This window comes from Pan paniscus, chromosome 11 (genome assembly GCF_029289425.2).
Source record: "Pan paniscus chromosome 11, NHGRI_mPanPan1-v2.0_pri, whole genome shotgun sequence".
In the NCBI taxonomy this organism is placed as follows: Eukaryota; Metazoa; Chordata; class Mammalia; order Primates; family Hominidae; genus Pan; species Pan paniscus.
The window spans coordinates 1617890-1630537 of record NC_073260.2 but is presented as its reverse complement, the minus strand read 5'-3'; the positions used below and the strand labels follow the sequence as shown (position 1 = coordinate 1630537).

The window sequence follows — 12648 nt, the reverse complement described above, 5'->3', positions numbered from 1 at the left end:
TGCCCCTCACACACCGTGCTGATTTTCACACACAGGGCGCGTCCGCCCCTCACGCGCACTGTGCTGATTTTCACACACAGGGCGTGCCCGCCCCTTACATGCACCGTGCTGATTTTCACACACAGGGCACGCCCGCCCCTCACACGCACCGTGCTGATTTTCACACACAGGGCATGCCCGCCCCTCACGCGCACCGTGCTGATTTTCACACACAGGGCACGCGTGCTTCTCAAACACGCTGTGCTGGACTGATCACCAGATCTTACGTGGTGCATACACGATACAGGTTTTCAAAGTGTTCACGGTGCTTTTAGTGTGCTCTCTCAGTTTGATGTGAATTTGGGTGTAAGTTGTAGGTTTGTGATCACATTCCCGTGGAATTTTCTCTCTCTGACATTGCTGGTGAACATTCTGACAGCACTTTCTTGTCATTTGTTTGTAGATCATTTGCTCTTTCCCCTCAGCCACTGTTTAGGGCTTCACAGCCCTGTCAATTGGAGGATTTGTGTCTTCAGCTCCAGAAGGATGCTCTGTATGATTTTTCTTCTGTTTTCTTCCCGTGGAGCTCCTCTTAAATGGCCGGCTCTTCTGTCCCCCTGGGCAGTTCTCTGTCTGTTTCCAGCTTCCTGACTGGTTCCTCAGCCCTTCTCCTTCTTGCTGTTCATCCCATATATTGATATATTGTATTCTGACATAAATTTTTTTCATGCCCAGTATCTCTGATTAGTTCTCTTTTTTTTTTTTTTTGAGACGGAGTCTTGCTCTGTCACCCAGGTTAGAGTGAAATGGCGCGATCTCAGCTCACTATAACCCCCGCCTCCCAGGTTTAAGTGATTCTCCTGCTTCAGCCTCCCAAGTAGCTGGGACTACAGGCGCCTACCACCACACCTGGCTAATTTTTGTATTTTTAGTAGAGATGAGGTTTCACCATGTTGGCCAGGCTGTTCTTGAACTGACCTCAGGTGATCCACGCGCCTCGGCCTCCCAGAGTGCTGGGATTACAGGTGTGAGCCACTGCGCCCGGCCTGATTAGTTCTTTTAATTTAAAAAATACTGAATTCTATCTTGCATTATCTTTCAAAAGACGGTGATTATAATTCTTCTATAATCTCTGTTGTAAATTCTGATTCCTCAAGTGGGGGTTCTCTTGGACTTGACACCTCCTGTTTGTGACTTTTTTTTCCTCTCAGGTTTAGCTTTTTCCTCCACCAGGGTGTCTCCACCTTTGTTTCTGTCATAGTGTCTCAGCCTGACTATGAGTGCTGTGTGCGTTTTCTGTGGCCTGTGTGCAGTGACCACAGTGGGTGGTGGGTGTGTTGTGGGCCGGACTGCTGGCTCCTCAGGGGGTGGTGGGCACGCTGTGGGGCTGGACTGCTGGCTCCTCAGGGGGTGGTGGGCATGCCGTGGGGCTGGACTGCTGGCTCCTCAGGGGGTGGTGGGTGTGTTGTGGGCCGGACTGCTGGCTCCTCAGGGGGTGGTGGGCACGCTGTGGGGCTGGACTGCTGGCTCCTCAGGGGCCCACAGCTGCTGGGTGTTGTGTCCTCTCCTAGGACAGATAGGGCGGGCACTTCGTGGTGCGGACAACTGCCCTAGCCCTGGGGCTTCTCCACTCCCAGGCTAGCCGGCCTGACCTGACCTCAACCTTTTGCAGTATTCTTCTGTACATGGCAAAGCTTTAGAAAATCTTAAAAATAATTACAGTGTCACAGGAAACTGCAAAAACACCTTTCACCAAGCTTCCCTCAGTGGTGATGTCTTTGATAACTAGAGGACAATGTCAGACCCAGGATGCTGACATTGGTAAAGTCCGTGGGGCTTACTCAGTTTCACCATCACCTGTGTGCACGTGCATCACGTGCAGGGTGTTCTGTGCAGTTTACTGTGTGTGGATGTGTGGAAACACCACTACAGTCGAGGTGCCGAACCCCCTCCACACCAGGACACAGTCGAGGTGCCGAACCCCCTCCACACCAGGACGCAGTCGAGGTGCCGAACCCCCTCCACGCCAGGACGCAGTCGAGGTGCCGAACCCCCTCCACACCAGGGCGCAGTCGAGGTGCCGAACCCCCTCCACACCAGGGCGCAGTCGAGGTGCCGAACCCCCTCCACACCAGGGCGCAGTCGAGGTGCCGAACCCCCTCCACACCAGGGCGCAGTCGAGGTGCCGAACCCCCTCCACACCAGGGCGCAGTCGAGGTGCCGAACCCCCTCCACACCAGGGCGCAGTCGAGGTGCCGAACCCCCTCCACACCAGGGCACAGTCGAGGTGCCGAACCCCCTCCACACCAGGGCACAGTCGAGGTGCCGAACCCCCTCCACACCAGGGCACAGTCGAGGTGCCGAACCCCCTCCACACCAGGGCACAGTCGAGGTGCCGAACCCCCTCCACACCAGGGCACAGTCGAGGTGCCGAACCCCCTCCACACCAGGGCACAGTCAAGATACAGAACCCCCTCCACACCAGGACACAGTCGAGGTGCCGAACCCCCTCCACACCAGGGCGCAGTCGAGGTGCCGAACCCCCTCCACACCAGGGCACAGTCGAGGTGCCGAACCCCCTCCACACCAGGGCACAGTCGAGGTGCCGAACCCCCTCCACACCAGGGCACAGTCGAGATACAGAACCCCCTCCACACCAGGGCACAGTCGAGGTGCCGAACCCCCTCCACACCAGGACACAGTCGAGATACAGAACCCCCTCCACACCAGGGCACAGTCGAGGTGCCGAACCCCCTCCACACCAGGACACAGTCGAGGTGCCGAACCCCCTCCACACCAGGGCACAGTCGAGGTGCCGAACCCCCTCCACACCAGGACACAGTCGAGATACAGAACCCCCCCACACCAGGGCACAGTCGAGGTGCCGAACCCCCTCCACACCAGGACACAGTCGAGATACAGAACCCCCTCCACACCAGGGCACAATCGAGATACAGAATCCCCTCCACACCAGGGTCCCTGACGTCACCCTGTGTAGCCACCAACCAGACCTGAACCTGTGCCAGCCTCTCATCTGCAGATTCCATTTTTATAATTTTGTCATTTCTTTCTTTTTTTTTTTTTTTTAAAGACAGGATCTCACTCTGTCACCCAGGCTGGACTGCAGTGGCCTGATCACAGCTCTTTGCAACCTCTGCCTCCCAGGCTGAAGTCATCCTCCTGCCTCTGCCTCCTGAGTAGCTGGGTTTACAGATGTGCACCACCCTGCCCGGCTGATTTTTATATTTTTGTAGACAAGGGATATTGTCATGTTGGCCAGGCTGGTCTTGAATTCCTGAGCTCAAGTGATCTGCCCTCCTCGGCATCCCAAAGTGCTGGGATTATGGGCATGATCCCAACGTGCCCGGCCTATTTCTGATTTTATATAAATGGAATTATAATGTATGTAACCTTTTGAGAGTAGCTTTTGTCACTCAGCATAGTTCTCTGAAGATCATCCAAGTTACGTCATTAGCCCGTCCCGTTCTCTGCTGAGGCCTTGCTGTTCTGTGGGGTGTGGACAGCCTTGTACGTCGACACTCACCCGCTGAAGGACACTGGGCATTTTTACTTTAGAGCCGCTCGGGGCATTTACGTGCACGTTTTGGACGTAAGATTTACTTCTGTGGGTCAAACACACAGGAGCATAATCACTGGGTTCTATGGCCTTCGGGTGTTTCATTGAACGAGGACATTGCTGAACCACACTCCAGAGTGGCTGCAGCCTTTCACACGCCCACCGGCGATGTTGCAGTGGCCGCCTTTCTCCCCTCCTCGCCGGCGTCCTCGTCGGCGTCCTCTCCAGCGTTAGCTCTTACCCACTTTCTCTTTAGCCCTTCTGTTGGGTGCGCTGGTGTTTCCTCGAGGCTTCAGGGTGCGCATCCCTGTGACTGCTGATGGGGAGCATCCTCTCCCAGACTTCTCACACTCACCCCCACAGACTTCTCACACTCACCCCCCCAGACTTCTCACACTCACCCCCTCCCAGACTTCTCACAATCACCCCCTCCCAGACTTCTCACACTCACCCTCTCCCAGACTTCTCACACTCACCCCCCCAGACTTCTCACACTCACCCCCCCAGACTTCTCACACTCACCCCCCCAGACTTCTCACACTCACCCCCTCCCAGACTTCTCACACTCACCCTCCCAGACTTCTCACACTCACCCCCCCAGACTTCTCACACTCACCCCCCCAGACTTCTCACACTCACCCCCTCCCAGACTTCTCACACTCACCCCCTCCCAGACTTCTCACACTCACCCCACCCCAGACTTCTCACACTCACCCCCTCCCAGACTTCTCACACTCACCCCCCCAGACTTCTCACACTCACCCCCCCAGACTTCTCACACTCACCCCCTCCCAGACTTCTCACACTCACCCCCTCCCAGACTTCTCACACTCACCCTCTCCCAGACTTCTCACACTCACCCCCCCAGACTTCTCACACTCACCCCCTCCCAGACTTCTCACACTCACCCCCTCCCAGACTTCTCACACTCACCCCACCCCAGACTTCTCACACTCACCCCCTCCCAGACTTCTCACACTTACCCCCTCCCAAGACTTCTCACACTCACCCCCTCCCAGACTTCTCACTCACCCCCTCCCAGACTTCTCACACTCACCCCCCCAGACTTCTCACACTCACCCCCCCAGACTTCTCACACTCACCCCCTCCCAGACTTCTCACACTCACCCCCTCCCACGCCTCTCACCCCCTCCCACGCCTCTCACCCCTTCCCACGCCTCTCACCCTCACCCCCTCCCAAGCCTCTCACCCCCTATCACCCTCACCCCCTCCCACGCCTCTCACCCCCTCCCACGCCTCTCACCCTCTCCCACGCCTCTCACCCTCTCACACGCCTCTCATCCTCTCACACGCCTCTCACCCTCTCACACGCCTCTCACCTTCTCACACGCCTCTCACCCTCTCCCACGCCTCTCACCCTCTCCCACGCCTCTCACCCCCTCCCACGCCTCTCACCCCCTCCCACGCCTCTCACCCTCTCCCACGCCTCTCACCCTCTCCCACGCCTCTCACCCTCTCCCACGCCTCTCACCCTCTCCCATGCCTCTCACCCTCTCCCAGGCCTCTCACCCTCTCCCACGCCTCTCACCTTCTCCCACGCCTCTCACCCTCTCCCTCTCCCACGCCTCTCACTGTCACCCTCTCCTACATCTCTCACCTTCATCCTCTCCCACGCCTCTCACTCTTGTTCCCTCCACGCCTCTCACGCTCGTCCCGTTGCACATTGCTTTGCTGTCGGTGTGTCGTCTTTGGTGAAATGTCTTTCAGACTTCTGCTCATTTTATGATTACATTGTTTTGTTAGCTTTGAGAGTTCTGTATATGAGTGTTTGTCAGCTATGTGGTTTCCAGTATTTTCTGCTGGTCTGAAGCTTCTCTTCTTTCTCTCAAAAGGTCTTTCACAGAGCAAAGGTGTTTCATTTTGATGAAGTCCAGTTTATCAGTTTTCTCATGTGGATTGTGCTGTTGGTGTTGTGTGTGATAACTCTTCACCTAGCCCTAGATCTCAATTTCTCTAATTTTTTTTTTTTTTTTTTAGTCTTACGTGAACTTTAAATCTGTGGTCCATTTTGAGTTAATATTTGTATAAAGTCTGAGGCTTGGGCTGAGGTTGAATTTATTTTTGCCTGTGGATGGCGCCCCAGTCACAGTTTTTTTTTTTTTTTTTGAGACGAGTCTCGCTCTGTCGCCCAGGCTGGAGTGCAGTGGCGCGATCTCGGCTCACTGCAAGCTCCGCCTCCCGGGTTCACGCCATTCTCCTGCCTCAGCCTCCCGAGTAGCTGGGACTACAGGCGCCCGCTACCACGCCCGGCTAATTTTTTGTATTTTTAGTAGAGACGGGGTTTCACCGTGTTAGCCAGGATGGTCTCGATCTCCTGACCTCGTGATCCGCCCGCCTCGGCCTCCCAAAGTGCTGGGATTACAGGCGTGAGCCACCGCGCCCGGCCCCAGTCACAGTTTTAAATCACGTTAGAAACTGTACATCATTCGTCTCTCTGAAGTTATGCTTTTATTACAGTCCTACTTCTAGGATTTTATTCTTATATATTTTTATTCGTGAGGATCTTTTATTGTCATCCTATTACATTCCTTTAGGGAAAAAAAGCAATTTGAAATTTTTAGAAAATTCTCTGACCATGAGGCTTATTTAAGTGATCGCTTTTTTCTGGATTGAGTAATTAAAGTGTAATTGATTACAGCACATCATTTGGTTGAAAATTAGTGAACATTCACAGGCTGGTCTGTTGTAGGAAAAGAGAACTTGAGTGTTTTGAGGCTTCGGAACCTGGTTTCCTGAAGATTCTCCACTGCCTCTCCGCACCCTGGAGAACTTGCTGTGCTCCTGGGGGAGCCTGCAGGAGAAGGAGGGGGTGGACTGAGCCAGGGCAGGGCTGTGTGTGTGGGCCCCACGGAGGTGGTGCGGCAGAGACTGTGGGTGGGAGGGTGCCTGCCCTGCACCTGGGGTGTGCTCTGTGTCTCTGGGCCCCACGGAGGTGGTGCGGCAGAGACTGTGGGTGGGTGGGTGCCCCCCTGTGCCCCCGGTATGCTCTGTGTGGGCCCCACAGAGGTGGTGCGGCAGAGACTGTGGTGGTAGGGTGCCTGCCCTGCACCCGGAGCGTGCTCTGTATCTGTGGGCCCCACGGAGGTGGTGTGGCAGAGACTGTGGGAAGGTGGGTGCCCCCCTGTGCCTAGGGTGTGCTCTGTGTCTGTGGTTCTGGGCCTGAGCCCGGGGTGTGTCCGTGTCTGTGGTTCTGGGCCTGAGCCCGGGGTGTGTCCGTGTCTGTGGTTCTGGGCCTGAGCCCGGGGTGTGTCCGTGTCTGTGGTTCTGGGCCTGAGCCCGGGGTGTGTCCGTGTCTGTGGCTCTGGGCCTGAGCTGGGGGTGTGTCCGTGTCTGTGGTTCTGGGCCTGAACCCGGGGTGTGTCCGTGTCTGTGGTTCTGGGCCTGAGCCCGGGGTGTGTCCGTGTCTGTGGTTCTGGGCCTGAGCCCGGGGTGTGTCCGTGTCTGTGGTTCTGGGCCTGAGCCCGGGGTGTGTCCGTGTCTGTGGTTCTGGGCCTGAGCCCGGGTTGTGTCCGTGTCTGTGGATCTGGGCCTGAGCCGGGGGTGTGTCTGTGTCTGTGGTTCTGGGCCTGAGCCGGGGGGTGTGTCCGTGTCTGTGGTTCTGGGCCTGAACCCGGGGTGTGTCCGTGTCTGTGGTTCTGGGCCTGAGCCCGGGGTGTGTCTGTGTCTGTGGTTCTGGGCCTGTGGCCTCTCCACCCTTCAGGATTTCCTGCCACCCCAAACCCAATTTAGTCTTGTTTGGTATTTTTTTAAAACCACAATTTATTGAAAATTATGTTTTAAAAAGTCATCCCAGTGATAAAACGAATGTTGCAGGCTTTAATAAATCCAATATTCTCATAAAAGTTTAAACATGAAGGTGTTGTCACGGCTGCAGTCTCACGATCCCATGGCCAGAACCAAGGGATTTGGACCCTGTATCCAGCGTTAATCCCCATCATAAAGCCCCAGCTCAGAGCGAGGCCTGCTCACTGGCAGCTTCACTGTTGTTAGGGCAAAGAAAGTGGAAGTCGCCAGAAGGGAACATTTTTTTCTACCTGGAAATGCTTGTTACTGTGACCTGGTTGGCAGCTCCATTTCCCTGTAAATTGTGCCCACTCCAGGAGGCGTCAGCATGGGGCCCCTCGTTTTTCTCTCTGCGTGTGTGTTTCCACACCTCACCTCCTGGTACCCACTCTAGGCTCTAGGTGCTGGGAGAGAGGTGGTGCCTGTTGGTCTGCACTGGAGGTGGTTCTTAGCAATTGTGTGAAGAAGTGCTGCTAAGTGTCCTACTGTGCGACTCACCCTGGTGCACAGCCCACCGCCCCACCCCCGCCCTGCCAGGAGGGAGGAGCCTCAGCGAAGGGGCCTCCTGCCCCAACAGGAGGGAAGAGCCTCGGGGAAGGGCCCCCCACCCCCACAGGAGGGAAGGGCCTCGGGGAAGGCCCCCCCCCAGCCCACAGGAGGGAAGAGCCTCGGGGAAGGGCCCCCCCCCACAGTAGGGAAGAGCCTCAGGGAAGGGCCCCCCCGCCCCCACAGGAGGGAAGAGCCTCGGGGAAGGGCTGCCCTCCCAGAGCCAGGCCATGTGGAGATGGGATGGGCCGGCCATGCTGCCTCCATGGCTAGGTCTTTCTTGTGCTTTGTTAGGTAACAAGAGTCCCAACAAAACCTAAATCTAGAATCCTCACCTCAGTTAAGCCATTCTTAGTCTTACTGTTGAGATTCTTGAAAATAACCTTTTAAATTAAAGAATAGGTGTGTGTACCTCGGCAAGAATTAGCCTCACATGGCTATTTCCTCTTCAGGTTTTGTTTTCGTACCTTCATCAATATGTACTTTGAAAGCGCATTTTGTGTTTGTAAGCACCAGCTGAGGGGGAGAGCCACGTGAGCCAAACAACCTGCGCGGTGGTTTGTAGGTGACATAAAGGGGGACCGACTCCTGAGTTCTAACAGTGGCTTCATTGCAGTCAAACCTGGTGTGCTGGAGAAAGACCAAGAAACGTTATACAGCAGACGTGTGGCATTCGTGGGGCAGATGTGTGGCATTCGTGGGACAGATGTGGCATTTGTCGGGCATTCGTGTGGCAGGCTTGTGGCATTCATGTGGCATTCGTGGGGCAGGTGTGTGGCATTCCTGTGGCAGGCGTGTGGCATTCATGGGGCATTCGTGTGGCAGACGTGTGGCATTAGTGTGGCAGGCGTGTCAGATGTGGGGCAGGCGTGTGGCCTTCGTGTGGCATTCATGGGGAAGGCATGTGGCATTTGTGGGGCAGGCATGTGGCATTCATGGGGCATTCGTGTGGCAGGTGTGTGGCAGGCGTGTGGCATTCGTGTGGCAGGCATGTCAGACGTGGGGCAGGCGTGTGGGCTTCGTGGGGCAGGTGTGTGGCATTTGTGGGGCAGATGTGGGGCAGACATGTGGCCTTCATGTGGCATTCATTGGGCAGATGTGTGGCCTTCGTGTGGCAGACATGTGGCCTTCATGGGGCTTTCAGTGTTCCGTGTGTGAGGTGCCTTCATTAGTGGACATGGCAGGAGGAGCTGTCATGTCTGAGCTGTGCTTTGAAGGAGGAAGGAGAGCATTTATCCCTCGGGGAAAAAGTAAGGGCATCCCAGAGGTGGAGGTACATTCCAAGAGGAATCACTGAATGTGGCACACAGGGTTGCTGAGCTGGACAGGTCTCCACAGGGAGAAGCAACAAAAAACTCCAGGGAGCTGTGGCCACTAGAATGTGAATCCAGGGTATGTTCCACAGTAGGGAGCCCAGGTGGTTCTATGTCTGTTCTGGACATCAGTGGGGTGTCCGGCAGTTTAGTGTGGGCTCACTGAGAAGCTTTGCAAGGACCACATGGCAGCAAGATGCGCTCCAGAGACAGAGAGGCAAGGAGGGAGGGAAACAGACACAGACAGAGTGCGCCTGTGAGACAGAGAGAGGTGGAGACCGTGAGGCCGTGAGAGCCAGCCCCAAGAGTACTCGCTCCCCTGTGCCTTCCAGCTCGCCCTGGCACACCCCTCTCATCTCCCAGCCAAGCCAGGTGCTACCCTGTTCTCCTCCGTGTGCTCTTGCCTGGAACTCTCGCTCTGCCTCCCTGCCTCACCTGTAACCTCCACAAGCACCTCCTGAATCCCTCAGAGCCGTCTCTGCAGCCACATGTTCACCCATGTCACGGACCCACCGAGCACTTTGAGTTACTTATGACCTTGGTTACTTCTCCCTGGCCTTGACTATAGTTGATGCAGGTGCCTTGTCGTGTGTGTGTGTGTGTGTGTGCGTGGTAAAACACATAATATCAAACTTAACCATTTTTAAGTAAACAGCTCAGTGGCATTATGCACATTCATGCTGCCGTGCAGCCATCGCCACCCTCCGTCTCTGGAACCTCTTCATCTTCCCACACTGAAGCTCTGTCTCCTTTAAACACTGACTTCCCATTCCTCTCTCCCAGTCCCTGGCAATACCATTCTACTTTCTGTGTCCATCAGTTGGACGACTCTAGGGACCTCCTGTAAGTGGAATGGTACAACGTTTGTTCTTTTGTGGCTGACTTACTTCATTCGGCACAGTGTCCCCGAGGCTCATCCACGCTGCAGCGCGGGCCCCAGCTTCGCTGCTTCTCAGGCTGAGTCACACGTCACTGCGTTTTGCACACGACACTTTGCTGATCCGTTCGCCCGACAGCCGACCCTCGGGTGGCTTCCCCCTTTTGGCTGCTGTGGTTGATGCTGCTATCAACGTGGGTGTACAAGCATCTCTTCAAGACCCTGCTTTCAGTGCTGCTGGGGCACGTGCCCAGCAGTGGAACTGCTGGATCACATGGTAGTTCCACACTTAGTTTTTTGAGTTTTCCACAGCGGATGCACCGTTTCACTTCCTACCAGCAGTGCACGAGGGTTCCCATTTCTCCAGTTCTCACAACACGATTTTCTGTTCTTTCCTAGTAGCCATTCATGCTGCTCACTGTGGTTTCCATATGCATTTCCCCAATGATGTTAAGAATTCTTTTTTCATAGTAGCCATCCTAGTGTGTGAATGGTACTTACTCACCGTGGTTTTGATATGCATTTCCCTGATGAGGGTAAGCATCTTCTCATGTGCTCATTAGCCATTTGTATGTCTTCCTTGAAGAAATGTCTATTCAGGTCCTTTGCCCATTTTTTATTCTGGTGGTTTTTTATTGTTGAGTTGTAAGACTTTTTCATGTATTCTGGATAATAATTCCTGATGGATTTGCAGATGTTTTCTCCATTCCATAACCTGCTTTTTCACTGTTAACTATGTCCTTTGATGCACATAAATTTTAATTTTTGTAAATTTTTCTTTGTAGAGACAGGGTCTTGCTATGTTGCCTAGACTCATCTTGAACTCCTGGCCTCAAGTGATCCTTCCCCCTTGGCCTCCCAAAGTGCTGGAATTACAGGTGTGACACACCACACCTGGCCCAGAAATTTTAACTTTGATTAAGTCCAGTTTGTCTATTTTTTTCTTCTGTTGCCTGTACTTTTGGTTTCACGTCTAGAAAATAACTGCCAGATCCAATGTTGGAAAGCTTCCCCGGTTTCCTCCTGAGTTTTATAGTTTTAGGTTTTGCAGTTAGGACTGTGGTCCATCTTGGGTTAATTTTTATATATGGTTTAGAAAAGGGTCCAGCTTCATTCTTTTTCATGTGGTCATTCAGTTCTCCCGGTACCATTTCCTGAAGAATGCCCTGTCGTTTAACATTTTTTACTGTGTATTTTTACTGTGTATTTTACTGTGTATTGCACCCACTATGTGCACAGTAAAGTGTGGTTCAGTTGAATTAGATTTGAAGTTAAACTATCACAGGTCTGTAGGTGACGAGGGAAGCAGACAGAGAGTGGAGGTTCAGTTGTGTCTGTGCATTCTGCAATGAAGGAGGTACTGGGAGTTTGCTGTTGGTATCACAGCCTTGCCCTGCAGGCTGAGACTAAAGGCAGATTTAGGAGATCACTGAGACTGAGTAAAATACCATTTTAACACACAACATAGTTACCTACTGTGGGATAAATGCCATTTGGGGATGTTGCAAACTGTAGCCATGGTAAACTGGGAAAGCAGGTTTTGAGAGGTTTTGATGCTGCCCATTTTGGGTATTTTTTAGCTTAGTAAGTGTATTATCTAAGTCAGGGGTTGGAACATTTTTTTCTGCAAAGAACCAGCTAGAAAATGTTTCAGGTTTTGTGGACCACATGTGGTCACTGTTCCTCCTCCCTCCTCCTCATTCCTCCTTCTGGCCTTTAGCCCTGTAAATGCTGTTCTTAGCTTGGGCCATGGTTTGTAGATGCTGACCTAACTCATCTGAGGGGCAACTAGGCACATGTGAGGACAGCCGTGCTGTTTCCGCTTGCAGACTTTCTCCTCCCTCCATTGTATCTCATCTTTCAGTTGTGGGGAATTATCGGGGAGAAGAACTGTGATTTTGGTTGCATGTTATTTCAGTGACCACCTGCTTATGCAGTTATAGTTATTCACTGTCTTTGTTTTGAAGCATGCAGCCAGTAAAGATCCCAGAGAAGTTCGAGAAGCTAGAGATCATAAGGAACCAAAAGAGGAGATCAACAAAAACATTTCTGACTTTGGACGACAGCAGCTTTTACCCCCCTTCCCATCCCTTCATCAGTCGCTACCTCAGAACCAGTGCTACATGGCCACCACAAAATCACAGACAGGTAAAGAGGACCCGGCAACTGTCTCTGCTCTTTGAATGTATGTTTCGAGCCTGCCCCTTGCCAGGTGAGAGTTCTGTTTGGCTGTAAGTGCCTGTGCTGCTCTTGATGAATGACTGTTGACGTCAGCTGGCCCTCCTGTGCTCGCCTATATGCCTGAGGAGGCACACCTGACCTCTGCTCTAAGCCTTGTCTCATGCCAGCATTGATTTCCTAGCTTGTTAACATTCTCAAGATGAAGACTGTTTTCTTTACTAGTATGTGACTCACTTGGTCTATGTGGGGAGAAGACCCTGGAGTTGGAAGCTTTCCTGGTTTGTAGGTGAAGTGCCTTTGGAAACGCTGGGGTGTGCTGGGGAAGTCTGTGGCCCAGGGTGAGGACCACCGCCCGCTCCAGCTGCTCTGCC

At 53.5% G+C, this 12648-nt stretch overlaps 1 protein-coding gene across 23 annotated transcripts in view; it reads left to right on the top strand.

The window, feature by feature from the left end:
* EHMT1 (euchromatic histone lysine methyltransferase 1) overlaps nt 1-12648 on the top strand; it is a 226910-nt gene that overhangs the window by 104914 nt on the left and 109348 nt on the right. For all 23 annotated transcript variants that reach the window (XM_034929673.3, XM_055117390.1, XM_034929675.2 and 20 more), the window contains one exon: nt 12064-12244. In XM_034929673.3, the coding sequence (XP_034785564.2) occupies nt 12064-12244 (181 nt within the window). The remainder of the gene's footprint in view (nt 1-12063; nt 12245-12648) is intronic.